General features: G+C 48.0%; 1 protein-coding gene across 1 annotated transcript; it reads right to left on the minus strand.

Moving 5' to 3' along the window:
* Positions 1-4,514: 4,514 nt before the first annotated feature.
* On the minus strand, positions 4,515-5,348 carry LOC140255121 (testis-specific serine/threonine-protein kinase 6-like). The gene has a single exon (XM_072342448.1). The coding sequence runs from the start codon at positions 5,346-5,348 to the stop codon at positions 4,515-4,517; it is 834 nt and encodes a 277-aa protein (XP_072198549.1).
* Positions 5,349-14,238: the final 8,890 nt, after the last annotated feature.

Raw genomic sequence — 14,238 nt, forward strand, 5'->3', positions numbered from 1 at the left:
CAGATGTTCTAAATCACATGTGGAGAAGTGTTTGTGGTCAGATGCCGTTTGAAACCGATTGTTGATAGCCTCCTGAGACAGCCTGTGACAAACTGTATAATAAAAAAAAGCTAAAAATAGCATAGTTATTCCCTGGAAAAGCAAAGTTCCCACAATTCAATGAGCTGGGAAAGTTGTTGAACTTTCTTTGGACACAATGTGCTGGGTTTTTGTTCTTCAGCCTTCCAAGGGTCCCTGGGCTTTTTTATGACAGTCCATCCTTCTCTTTCCAGCTCCAAGGAACGTTTCCGGCCCCTGCTCCCGTGTGGCAGCTGAATGGAAGGCCCATTGATGGGATCTCCCCGTGTGCTGACCTTATGCTTTGTTCCCCACTGTTCTTGGCTCTTGTGGGTTTGCATTTGTGGAAGACATTTCCATTTATCCCTGAGGAAAGCTCTCAATGTACAATCGAACCAAAGCAAGTCTCCATCCATCTACTAGTGGAAAAATATCCCCGTGACCAGAACCATCCTTTGTGCGCTTTTAGTTTGTATTTCTTTGACAACAGTGACGGTTCCTGCCTTATTCTGGCATGAAATTGCTGTTTGGCAGCAATGTGTTCTGTAGGGCTGTGGGGTTGACTTGCCGAGCATCCGATGCGCTTCTGTGCTCTCCTCTGTACAGTCCGGAGCATGCAGCAAATTTGGGGGTAGAGTAAAACCAAAGAGACAGAGCAGAGTACACTGGAGAACACGCGGGTGTTTTATGAGTGTTGCAGATGAAATATGTGCTGAGTTGCAGGTCTGAAGTTTGGATCCCGCATGACGTCTCGAGGATAGCATTTGTAATAGATTCAATCTGCTGACAGGCTGGCTCTCCATCCTAAACCACCACTGCAGTTGTCTCCGGGAGAGCCTTCCTGCCAGGCACTGCCTGGAATAGCATGTAACAAAAGATAGCAACTGATGTTTCTTCTGCGAAGATAAAATGAAATGTGTGATGTGAGGGAAATGGCTGCAGTCACCTCTATGAGTTTCTGCTAGGAAAAAGAGGAGGAGCACAGCAGCACCAAGCCCAGGTCTGTTTGCACTCATGGCACTGCTTCCTTCCAGGTTCTGGAGCAGGAAGAAGCAGAGAACTGTCTCTCACTCACCATACAAATAATGTAAATAAATATGTATTTATCTGTGGGTTTCCAGTAGGTCCAACCCTCCCGCGGATCCTTCCTCTGGCAATTCTCTGGGCCCATTGCTAGTAAATAAATGTGGCTCTCAATGTCAGGTGAGTTAATTGGCTGCATAATGTGCAGAGAGCAAAATTGCTTTTCCAAGATTTATTCATCAATTACAGTTTGCATTGGATGGTGAGGTTTGAACCATTCTCTGGACAGGGGAGAAGCATGTGAGATAGAAGGAGAAGCTACTTGTTGTCATAAATGACCTGCTGCAGACGTACGTGATGCTGCGTTCAGAGTGTTCCGAGACAGGTATCCTATTAACGAGCTAACAAACATGCAAATGAGGAGCCAAGGACTATCATTATATTTCAGACAGCAATGCGTATCTTTTGCTTGTAATTAGTGACTGTAGTCAGGTGTCCCCTGAGCGAGGTTGTTTGTTCACCATCTCCAATGCTAGTGAGCTGCACGAACCTCTGCTCTCCCTCACCTCTCCCCTCCCATGCCAATGCCAGAGTTAAAGCCAAGTCAGGCACAGTGAGCACTCAGGCTGTACTTTTCATTAAGGTTTTAATGGCAATGGTGTGTTTGTCCTCCTCTGGAGAGCACACAGATCTGAGAGCGCTGTGCAGCACACGAGCAGCAAAGCAACATTGTCAGCTGTGTTTTGAAAGGGTCTGTGTGAGACTTGGAGATCAGGCAAAGCGACCACACGGAGGAGCTGCTATCTGCTTTAAAATCACTTAGCAGGAGCGAGAGCATCTGGTGGGATCTGACCCTTGGAAAGCCTCTCCTGTGAGGAAGCGGGGAGCTCTGTGGACTGTCAGCTCCCCTGCTGACTCTGATGACGTTGTTGTTGACCTTGTCTCATTACTGTTGTTAAACTGCCTTGCTAAGAGGTGTTTAATTACTTTCCTATGTGTTAGTAGGGCTTGCTCTTGTTGCAGAGCACACTGTGAGCTGTGCCACCCAGAAATACTTCTCCATGTTAGGAAATACGGGAGGCAAATCACGGTGTCCCACTGTCTGCTTTCAGTGCTGTCACTTACTAATTGCTTGGCTCCCAAGGAGGTCTCTCCTGTGCCCACGGCGTCTCTCATTGAAGGGATGTGATCTTCAGCAGGAGGCAGCAATCCCTCCCAGCGGGTCCCTGGGATGGCAGCACTAGGAGCAAACATGGTGCTGCTGGTGGGAGCTCCAGGGGATGGAGCCAGCGCAGCCTCTTCAGGCAGCCTTGTCCCGTGCTATGTGTGCCCTCCTGGCCGTGCAAAGTGCAGTTAGGAAATCCAGATCCTTTATTCAGCGCTGGGAAAGAGCCATCTGCTTTTTGTAGCATACTGCCTTCTATTCATTCATGAGATAATACGAGCTGGATTTGGAAGCAGTCGGAGAAAGAATTCACATGTCTTTCCAGGCCGTCAAATATTGTTCAATTTTTATCATCTCAAGCCAGTTCCACGATCTGATCAGAAGTCTGGGGGCCAGGGAAGTTTTAAACTGTAATGTGAAATGCAATGCTCTTGGCTGAGGTAAGGCACTCAGTTTGCTCGCTGTCACACAAGAGGACAAGACATACCACCTGGTGCCCAGATTAATGCCCGTGTTTCCGGCCAAGTGCTGCTTCATTGACATCACAGAGCTGAACTGTGCTGAGCATGGGGATGATGTCTTTGGAATCCTTAGTTCACCGATTCAATGGGGTGAAGTTGCTTCAAGACACCTGAGAGCCACTCACAGCCATTCCAAGACACGGGTGTCACAACCTGAGCAGATCTCTGAGCCCACCTTGTGGAAACATTGGAAAGCCCATGAGATGGCAGTGCTTCAGACCTAGAGACGTTATCTGCTGTTTATAAATGTAGGATCTCATTCACTGTTCTGTGTTGCTAGAGATGCTTTCACATGCACTGGTTTCTGGAGCGAGCGCTTTGGCACGGCTTTGATATAAGGTAACAATGCCATGGAGTTGCCATCTTCAAACAGCTACACAGCAGCACCTGGGTGGTGCCCATCAGTAGGAGGAGGGCAATATCCCTGTTTTCATCATTACAAGAGTAAAAGCAAGGCAGGTGTCGGAGATGAGGGCTAGCAGGAAAAAGAGGCTTGAGCCTCACTGAAAGTCTCAGCACTGCAAAATCCACCTCCGCGCTTCCTGCATTTCTTTGATTTCTCTATCTCATCCCCATCACCCACTCCTCTTCCCAAGCCTGTTTCCCCAGCCACAGGCCTCAGGACGCCCATCCAATCCTCTGCACTGGGCTTTGCTGCTGCGATGAAGTTTTATTTTGCAGCTGAGAACAAAATAAATCTTCATTCTGGCAGTGGCAAAATTCACTGCAGCCCACGTGCTGAAAAGCCCTGGGCTGGCTTTGCCGCCACATCTTGTTCTGCTTAAACTGCTGCTTTTAATAGACACAAAATGTTTGTGTTAGAAAAGATGTTTCCTTCTCCTCCAGCAGAACCACGTGGGCTCTGTTCATTTCACATGTCCCCTGCCAGGGCTGCGTTGTGTTCACTCGCAGGGCACTAATGACACTGGGATTAGTGGACCACCCAACTGGAAAGATTACGTTTGACTTCAGCGGAAGCTTGGTTGGAACTTGTTGAGGGGCGGCTTGAAACATCTCATGAAAATGCATTTCAGATGCCAGCTCCTACCATCCGAAAGCTCGACAGCTGGGATGTAGAGCAGATTTGGAATGAGGGGTGGGGTGGGGATTGCAGATTATTTGGTAACTTTGGTAACTTAGTGTGGGAACTAGAAATCTGGTGTTAGAAAAGCTCTTCTCTGTTACCTCTTTCCCCATTTCCCATTTCAGTGTTCCCTGTTGCCAGTGGCATTTCCTTCTCATCAGCTTTTTCTTGGCAGGGATTTCCAATGCTGGCAAGAATCACTATCTGCAAGACTTTGGTTGAAGACACACCAAAACGTTTGGCTTGGTAATGCTATTTTGTCATCTTCAAGGATTCTGCCATAAAGTCAGGTTTTTGAACATTTATGTGTGATCTAAAGCTCCATCACAGTTTGGAGGTAAGCAAGGCTGTTGGTAAAGCATGGACCTAGCCCCCGTGTGACCAAGGAGCTAAGTCTGGCATAAGCAGCCCTATGGTGCTCTCTAGCCCCTCACTCACCGCAGCCAAACGTGCAGCAGGCTAATGTTTCTCCTTGGTGGAGGGGTTTGACCACCTTGGGGCCATCTTACTGACCACCACATGGTCTTGCCAGCACTAGGAGTTCAACCCCACTCACATTCTGCCACTTAAAACCATCGAGAAACTGCTAATGTGCTTTTCTGCTACGGTATTTATTGTAGTAAAATGTGACTGCCATGTTGGAGTCCCTGGCAAGGATGGTTCTTTAGATGTCTCCTTTCAGCCAGCAGTTCTTTGCTACCTGCCCCGCACCAGGCCGGCGCTCTGCATTGAAGTTCAGGAGTTGGGCGATGAGGGCCTGGCAGTGCTCTGGCAATGGGAGAGCTCCCTCTGGATATATGACCCCCTTCTTCTGTTGCTGAGGTAGGCTGTGGACGTGGGTGTCATTGAATGGCATGCAGCCGGTCACCATAACAAAAAACATCACCCCCAGGCTCCACATGTCAGATTTCTTGCCATCATATGGTATTCCCATAAGCACCTCTGGGGAAGCATAGGCTGCTGAGCCGCAGAATGTTGTGCACATGTCCGGATAGACGCTGACCTCTTTGCTGAAACCAAAGTCAGTGATCTTGGCCCGGCGGCCGTCGGCAGTCAGCAGCACATTCTCGCACTTTAAGTCCCTGTGCACCAGATTGCGATCATGCAGGTAACGCACGGCACCCACAACCTGTGCAAAGACGTCCCGGGCGTCAGGGACGCAGGGCATCTTGCCCATCTTCTGTACGTGCTGTAGAAGGTCAGTGGCTGCAGCCTCCATCACAATAAAGAGCTTGCCATCGCACACCTCGATGAGCTCGAAGATATGGATGATGTTAGGGTGGCGGATCCTGCGTAGTATGGAAAGCTCACGGGGTAGGAATTTGTACACAAAGGCTGGGGGGGCTCGTCGCCGATCCACCACCTTGATGGCCAGGGGAACTTTGTGTTTGGTAGAGGTGGCTGCTTTCACCTTGGAGAAACTCCCTTCCCCCAAGGTCACGCCCAGCTTGTACCCCAGCTCATTAAGCGCCTTCTCGCCTGCACTGAGTTTTGGCATGATGAACAATTACAATGTGCTTCAGCAAAGCTCTTGTTTTGCTCCGGGGCTATAAGACTTAAAACGTGGTGCGTGGCAGTGGCTGATCATCACCTTCCTTCCTTCAGGTGCCCCGTGGAGCTCAGGACTCACCCAGGCATTGTGATGGAGTAGAGAGCTGTGGGGAAGTGTGACATCAAGGGAGTGAGGTGGGTCCCCATGGGGCCTCAGTGTCCCTGCATAACTGTGCACATATAGGGGGAGGGCAGCCACTGCTCAGTCATAGAACTCTTATGGTTGGAAAAGACCACTCAGATCTTCTAGTTCAGCCGAGCATTTTTTATAGTTTTTTACCTTTTTCTGCTCTCCACTTGACTTTTTGGTATAGGGGTTGTCTGATGATGAGAGTTTAAAAGAGCAGTCGCTTTGGGGACCAGTGCCCAGTTCTCAAAGATATTGTTTGAATCAAAATCAGATTCAATACAGTGTTGCAGGGAACAGTTTTTAGGCATCTTTCTGGTTCCGTCGGGCACAGATGGGGAGCTTTCTTTCGCAAGGAGCAGCTCTTGAGCTTCTTGAAGCTGGAACTGCACTCCCTCTTTTTCAATCAGAATTGATAAGCATGATAAAAACGAGGCATTCTCTTGCTTTAAGCTGGGGCTGGGAGCAGGAATGGTCCTTCTTCTCTTTGCAGCAGTCCTCACTCGCTATAACAGCTGCTTCTGGACAGTGCTGCTTACAGACCAGTGCCTCCCTGCGATGCACTCATTTCCTTTCTCGCTATAAAAAGGAGCCTGAGACCACAAAAGGCCCATGTTTCTGAACACAAAGCCAAACGCTATTTGTGATCTTGTAATATATGACGGCTGCTCCAAAAGCAATGCCTCCTGTTTTTTGTTTTCTGTCATCCTATGGTATCAAAGGCAAATGGTGGTGGTGTGGCAGTAGAGGTGGGAATTTCCTGACAACTGTTATGGTGCTAGAATTCATCTGGCCAAGGGTGTCTTTCTGCTTAAGGCCAGTAAATAACTGCACTGGGATTTCTGTCTTCTGAATGGTGGATTCCTGGCAAATTCAAAGCTATGTCTTTTCCTATAGGAAAAGGCTTACACTGGGCTTCCTTTCCCTTCTTGCTAGCAGTATATCTCAGGAAAATGCCGTCCTGAGATCTGACGGGCGGGAGGATGTTTGTGCAGCTATAGCATAGCTGGAAGTTCATGTCATAGGCGCGTCCCAAAGCTTGCAGTAAGATCCTCGTTTGCAGGAAAGCTCTATGAAACCGCCCCGTAATAACGTAAGGCAGAAAAAGCCTTGCGCCGTGCACCAGCGGGTGCAGTACCTCCACGGGGCCGAGAAAGCAAGGCCAGCTGGCAATGGGGAAGCAGCGGATCCTGCAGCAAATGCTCCCCCTTCTGGACACTGCCGTGTCAGAAGTTATTTTGGGTATTGGTATTAAACAGACACGGGAAATGGAAGGAACAGGAGCAAAAAGAGCTAATTGCAAAGCTTCACCTCTGAGTGCTTTCTGGAAGCCGTGTGCGTGCACAAACAACTGCAGCCTGGGGTTTGCCGTGGCCTCACGGCTCCTTCCTGGCAGCAAGAGCAGCACTGGCAACAGAGAAAAACCAGGTAGAAAGCTGAGTTTGGTAATAGGTTTCAATTTGGTTTTGTTTCCTTCCTCGCGTGTTTCAGGGATCGGTTTTTACTTCAAGTACTCTGGCTCTGATCTTTTTCCCACCTTTGGTAGATGAGGGGATCTGATGCTCACAGCAGATGTGATCCTTGAAGCTGTCTGCTCTCAGATCTTACCCATGTCAGGTCATCACGGAACTGCTTGGGTTAGAAGGGCCATTCAGGATCACCCAGTTCCAACCCCCTGCTACAGGCTGGTTCCCACCCAACAAATCAGGCTGCCCAGGGCTTCATCCAGCCCGGCCCTGAGCATCTCCAGGGAGGGGGCACCTACAGCTCCTGTGGGCAGCTGTGCCAGTGTCGTGTCCTCTTGTTTAAACACAAGGAATCTGTGCAGTTGGTTGCCGGACCAACAAGAGATTTCCTAGACATTCGTCAGGAGTCACCGAACACCAAACAAAAAACACTTTGGACATCCATTTGATTATCTAAGCTTGTTCAGACAGGAAAGAGAAACTTAAACCTGGCATTCCCAGTGTGCTGGAAACATCTCTTCATGCAAATGAGAGTTTAAGCCATGTGGGGGATATAAAACATGAGGCAAGGAGTTGGGATCTGGCTCATGGCAGTGGGCCACATCACCATCCCCTGGGCAGCCTACGAGCACCTCAGTAAGTGCCAGGGGAGGTGAAGGATGGGAAGGGATAATGGGCTGGTCTGAAGCATGCTGTTGCAGCTGTCTTTGCTAGGCTTCACCTGCCAAATTTCAAGCCTGAAGGCAATCAGTGAGATTGCAGTGAGAGACTAAAGGGACCAATCAGATGGTTCTGTTAGCAGGGAGTTTTCCTGTTGGATCTACACTGGAATCTCTTTTGGAAAGAGTGAAGATTGAGTTTCTACGCTTTCATACTTGAGGTAAGCCTAGTTTAACAGAGAGTTAGGGGACTCTGTTTAGGGCTTTTCACCAGCTTTTGCTTTTCAGTGTTGGAGAGACTGGTTGGAGGTGTCACTCCCTAAGTCTCCTAAGGGGTTATTTTGTTCCTTGATTTCTTTTGTGTGCTGTTTCGAGTGTACATCTCAGAGTGTGTTTCACAGCACGGTGATGCTGTACAGCGTGCAGGTGAGTGGACAGAACCATTAGTACTGGATAAACTGGTAAGGAGCATTACTAAGTCTGAATGTAATCAGAGTGGTGTGGAATGTGTGACTTGAAGTGGCCCAGGAGCTGCTGGGCACAGCTGCATGCAGCCTCTTGGGTTGGTGGAAATGGAGTTGCATGATGATGGGGGTCAAGATAAAACTGGGGAAATTAAAAGCTTTTATTACCACGGAGTTACGGCGTTTAAATCCAAACACAATTAAGTTCTAAAAGCAGGGAAGTGTTTTGTGGTTTAGCTATCCCAAATGAATGCCATTGAAATCTCTTCCTTGCACTGATTTACTTATCTGTCTTTGGAGAACCCCATTGTAGCTCATTACGTATTCAGAGGCAGGTTTACTTGTCTGGCACATACTGTAATTAATTTTTGCCTAACTAAGGGCTGCAGAGCTTTGTCTGTAATTGGGGCAGGGCAGTCTATGGTATTTGGAGCTGGAAAGCTGCTAGTGAAGGAGTATGGCTATGGAGAAGGTGTGTAGAAGGTATGGAAGCTGTGAGAGGCTGCTTTTGTGGTTCACTCTCAAGACCCATGCTCAAAAGTGCCTGAATTGTCATCCTAGTGAAAAGAGCTGGTTGCTGGGGAGAGAATAGAGAATAGAGGTTGCTCAAGCGGCAGGGTGTATCTTTCTGCAGAAGAGCTTGCATTGCATTGGTTGCTTTGTTTCCCACTTTGGTGGAAACTGCTCTTGCTAAGGGAAGGTTTGGAGTTTGTCCAGGGATTCTTAGTTTTCCTCTTTTTCTAATACAACTCCTTTCCCTGCTGCTGCTCTGAGCTTCGAATCTACAACGACGTGCGGAGGGTGAGGAGCTCCCGAGTGAAGGTGGCAGTCTGTCCTCAGAAATGAAACCTGCCTTGTTCAGATGCTTCCAGGCGAGTCAGCCCCAGCGAGAAACAAATTGTTTTAACAATAGATTTAATTAGCTGGTGTTTGTACTCCTGCACAGCGTGCCGAGTCCCAGCGCACCTGCTGGCAGGCCTGTCTCAAAGCCCTGGCGTCTTCCTTGAAGGAGTGTGAGGAATGACTGAAGTGTTAAATAAGGACATCAGTAAGCGTGGCTGTTCCCTGCAGGCTGCTGGGAACGGCTTAGAGAGGAAGGCAGCGCCGTCTTTTGTTTAATAGCACAGAGAAAATCAACGCTACTGAAAGGCAACTTACAGGAAATATATCTATATCTTTAGCTAGATCACAGCTTGTGATGTCCTGCTGCTGTCATTCATGCTTGGAATGCGTGATGCTTAAATCTTTGACATTTGGGACAGCTTTTATGGGTGTATACATAAGTGGAAGTGGTGGGGTCTTTTTATTCTGGTGTGTTGCTTTCCCTCCTCCAACTCCACCCTGGCTCTGGTTTATCTCAAGTCAGAAATAGTTTTCTTAAGCACCAGGCCTGGAAACTTGTCCCTGGTTCTGGTGGTCACTCTTTTATGTTTCTCTTCTGTGTGGTCGCCTCCCTAAAGATTATGTTGCCCCGAAGACAACCCTGTTGCAGGGCAGCAGCCCTGGGATGTCAGCAGGCTGTGCTGGGCAGCAAGTAGCCAACATGGTCATTCTGCAGTACAGAGCGTGGACAAATAAATCACAATGTGAGGAACACCTGGCTATGTGTAACCTAGAAATGCTAGATTACAGAAGCAGACTTCCTTTTCCTTCCTTTTACTCTGCACCCTTTCATTAAATTGGGAGGAGGAAAGAAATTGAAGTTTGTTTGAGGCTGCCTTGCTTTGCCATCTCTGATGATATTTTCCTTGCAGAGGGCAGCTCCTGGTCCCTCCTGCTTCTTTTTCCAAGCAAACACTAAGCAGGCAGCATCTTCTTGGTGCTGTGCTGTTTCTCTTGGTTCTTGCTTGTCTTCAGCCTGTATAAAGGCACTGGCTGGTCTTCTTTGGCTCTGTTTCCAAGGGCAGCTTATGTGATTGCTGCTTATTGGAACATGCTCTCAGTTTGTTGCGTTTTTGGCAAGATTTAACTGCATGGCCTGAACTGTTTTGTGCTAGGCAGAACTTAAGCTGAGTATTTTTAGGAAAGCATCAGTATTTAAAGAAAGTATCATTTCTATGGGCGAGGAAAGGGGAGCAAAGCCTATTGTTTGTGGTATCTCTGCGTGGCAAGGTCTCCTCATCTGGGGGGATGAGAGCTTCTGGCAGAGATGTGGCTTGCAGGGGGGGTGGAATGCAAGACTCTTGAAGAGTCTTTGTGACTTGACAAGGAAAAGCACCAAAAATGCTGGGCACTTGGGAGCTGAAGTCATAGGGACAGTTAACTTCCCAGACAGATTTTTGCCATAGGACATAGAATTAGAAGGGTCTCTGTGCTCTCTGTCCTGGGTGGAAGCACCAGTACCAGACTTGTCTCTGCAATTGGTTTTGGTTGCTATATAAGACTTTGTGAACCAGTGAGGTTGTAGGGAGGCACAAGGGCACAGGAGGGGGGTGTTAAGGAGACACTGGGAATATAGCTATCTGGAGGCAGTGGTCTTGACAACTCTTGTGACATTTCCCCCCACGCTGGGCTGCATTGAGTGAAGAGGAATTGTCTTGGGCCACTTGTAGGCTACTCTGAAAGTAATACGTCTTATGTCTTTCCATGGTAACTACAACAGTTACAGCAAACACAGTAACTTGTTTGATAGAGCAGATTCTCAGCTACAAAACGCTTGTTCAATATAGACACCAGCATGAGCCATGCAGTTTCACCAGTGATGAGCAAGAGCTTGCTCTGGGAGGAGAGGCCTAAGAGAAGTCTGGTAGAGAGACATGGTCAGATTATTTTTAGTTGAATATCTGGTCACAGCTCCTTACATTCCATTTGAAAATGTGCAGGTCATGCATTTGTGTCATCTGAAAATGGAATCACAGATGTGAGTCGATGACTAAAAGCCAGTTTGACACCTGTGGGCTGAGGTTGGACAGACCTGATCTCATGTCACTTGTATGTTGCACAGCAGCAATGAGAAAACTGGACCTCTGATATATTCAGATCACTTTCCCACGTGAAATGTATGACATTAGTTAGGCACCAGTTGAGAAAACCCCTGAGGGCCGGTGAGTAATGAAACATCCTCGGTGACTAAACCCTTCCTGAAAGAAGTGGTCAGAATCTCTGTGGAGCAACGCTGCACACCTCTGCCCCGCTGCTGGGTGATGGAGCCAACCACAGCAGGGAACATGTGCTACTTTCAGTGTGCACTCATAGGTCAGTTTTTCATGAGATACTGATCTAATTCACAAGTCACCATTGGCTTACTTGCGCTGTTGCTACCTGGACAGATCAGCATGGCCTGTGCGGTCTGTTCCTCCCCAGCATTTCTCTCCACAGGTTCCATGCATTCCTAGGTGGGATGCAGAATTCCTTTGCAGACTCTGGTTTCTGAGATGAGTTATTTGAGGGACAAAATTAGGGTCAGATGCGCTCAGAAAACGAAATGGGTTTGGGAAGTTGGTAGTGAATTCTTTTGTTTTCTTTCCCTTCATTTTTCTGCTGGGGAAAATGTCCTTTACTCTTACTGTGAAGGAGAATTTCCCAGCTATCTCTCTTTGTTTTCAGTTTCGATGGTCTCTTGTCATATCCTCACTGGCAGACACAACATCTGGCTAGGGAGGAGCTGCTATTTCCCCAGCTCCTCTGAAATTCTTCCTTAGCGCTCAATATCAACCGTATCTGGTGTGTCAGTCTTGCTTGATTACAAGGTGCTGCTCGGGCATCTTGGCCTCAAGCATGGGACTTGCGTGACGAAATCCTGCTGCTGCAGCTTGTGGGTTCCTGGCAAGTCCACTGTGTTAGTGCTCGCCCTGGTCAGGAGAGCACAAGCTGCAGACAGTGCTTCTTGAGTGTTACTTAAGCTGCTTGCAACCCTTCTCTCCACTCGGTTCCTGGAGATGATTTTTAAGGATTTCTGGCTTTATTTTTGTAACACAGAACAGGCAGCTCTGCTTAACTGTGCTTAATTCTTATGTGTGCAACTGTTGGTATCCTAGCAGGAGCCAGTTAACACTGCTTTGCTTCCTCATCCCTTTCACTTGGGACTTTATTACTGGCAGCTGATTTCTGTGGCCTGGTTCTGCCCACATAGGCCCACGTCTGCAGCCCTTTGGGTGATGCTCCTTGCCTCCTAGGGCATCTTCAGAACTTCAGTGAGGCCTCAGAAAGGCCTCAAAGTCTTGCCACTGTGCAGATACACTGGTATTTCCAGCCTTCTCCCTGTATCTTGGAGGAAGGCTTCGTGTTCTTGGGCAAAATGTATTGTTGAGGTTGTGCTACATGCTATCCTGGTGTCTGTGAGGTGACGATGTGACAGCGAAGTCCTCTATTGCCCAGGTGAATTCAAGGGACCCTGATTGTATGTGCTTAACCTACTGACACCTGATGCAAGCCCACACTGCAGCAGCAACACACCTGCGTGGAAGGCTGCATCTTTGAGAAAGCCATTGCTGCTTGTCTGGCTCTGCCCCTTACAGAAATGAGTGTGAGAAGTCAGAGCTTTGCCTTCTTGCAACAAGCGCGGATGTCTGTGTGGAGGTCAGGAGGACAAACGGAGTCATGCTGAACACTTCTGCCTCCACGCTGCCAGGCACAGCCTGCTACTATGGGTTGCCTCTCCGGGGACCAGTGAACACTCAGCTCTCCTCTACAGCTAGCAGAGAGTGGCTTCAAGCTAAGCGCATCCCAGATGTTTATAAGATTCATTTTTCTACCAAGCTCTTGCAGGGAGAGAAGGAAGGGAAACCTGGGACAGGTAGGCAGCTTTAAATGTGTATCAACCTCCTGAACTGAAAACAGGCTCACCTCTCCCTCTTTATCTCTTGTCTGAAATCTCGGTACCATCTCCAATGACCTCTCTGTCAGATTTCCATGATGCCAAACGAGCATTGGGTTGGGGTTGTTTTATTCTGCGGAACAACTAGTTGCAAAATCTATGTGCTGTATTTTGTATGTGTGTTTTTTTTTGTTGTTTTTGCTAAAGCTAGAAATAGGTCAAGCAGCAAACAGGCATTTCTGAGGCAGCCAGAGTGACTCGTACCCACAGGTGTATTTCAGAGCTGTCCTGTTGCTGGGGTTCATGCTCCCCCCTCTGCCTAAATCCCCACCGCTTCCTTTTGACAAAAGAAGGAGGAAGTGAATTGTTAGCAGCAGAGAAATGAAACCATTTACATTTCCTCGAACAAAGGCGGTAGGTTTTTCAATAGAAAGTGCACCTAGCACACCCTTCCTCATTGCACTGCACCCACTAAACCAAGCTTTACTTCTTCCCCTGTCTTGTGCTCGGGAGCCCTAGCCCTTCACAAAGACCCCTTCTATCTGCATGGTTCCTTTTTTGCAGTGAGTCTGTATATGGCAGGTGACCTTAATGGAAGCAAATGAAAGAACTCGCATTGTGTGAAGTTATTTTGGATCACATATGGAGTTGTCAGCTCTCTTTTAAGTCACGGGGAAGTTAATTTGGTCACAGCAAGACGGCAATATTCACAGTACTGAAGGTCCCACCTTTCCTGTTCTGTAAGGCTGTCCCACTTCGTTTCCCTTGGGGAGACTCCAGCCCCAGTACCTGCTTTTATTTTCTGCAGATCTTTCAGGTCTTTGCTTGGTTGGTTGTGGTTTGTTTGTTTGTTTTTTAAAGCTAATGCACGTTTCCATGTCTGCCTTTTGGAAACAACAGGGGTTGGTCTGTGGTGCACTGAATGCTTGCTGTTTTCCTGGGGGACTTATTGATTGTCATTGAGAGAGGCTGTAGTAGCCCTTGGTTCATTGGGGGGGCTTCAGCAGCGTTTCCCTGACGTGGGCTGTAATAGGATGATGAGAGGGGTTTCACAAGGTATCACTGCCATGGAAAAGCAGAGGTCTTTGTTTTCGTGTGCACCACTTGCCATGCTGAGCGTGAAATCAACCTTTGAGAAAGCACGCAGTCAGGGCATGCGGGTGACAGTCCACACATCACTCACTATTTATAGTCACTAAGACTATAGTCTTAATTGCTAGGGCAGCAGAGGAGGAATAATTAGACACATGCGGTGTTCTATTTCCCATTTATATAGTGGTTTTTCAAATTGAACTGGCTTCCTGGGAAGGCTTAGTTCTTGGAGCTGAAACCTGGGAGAAACCAGGCAGCTGCCGTTGCTGTGCA

The sequence above is a fragment of the Excalfactoria chinensis genome, chromosome 7 (assembly GCF_039878825.1).
Source record: "Excalfactoria chinensis isolate bCotChi1 chromosome 7, bCotChi1.hap2, whole genome shotgun sequence".
NCBI lineage: Eukaryota > Metazoa > Chordata > Aves > Galliformes > Phasianidae > Excalfactoria > Excalfactoria chinensis.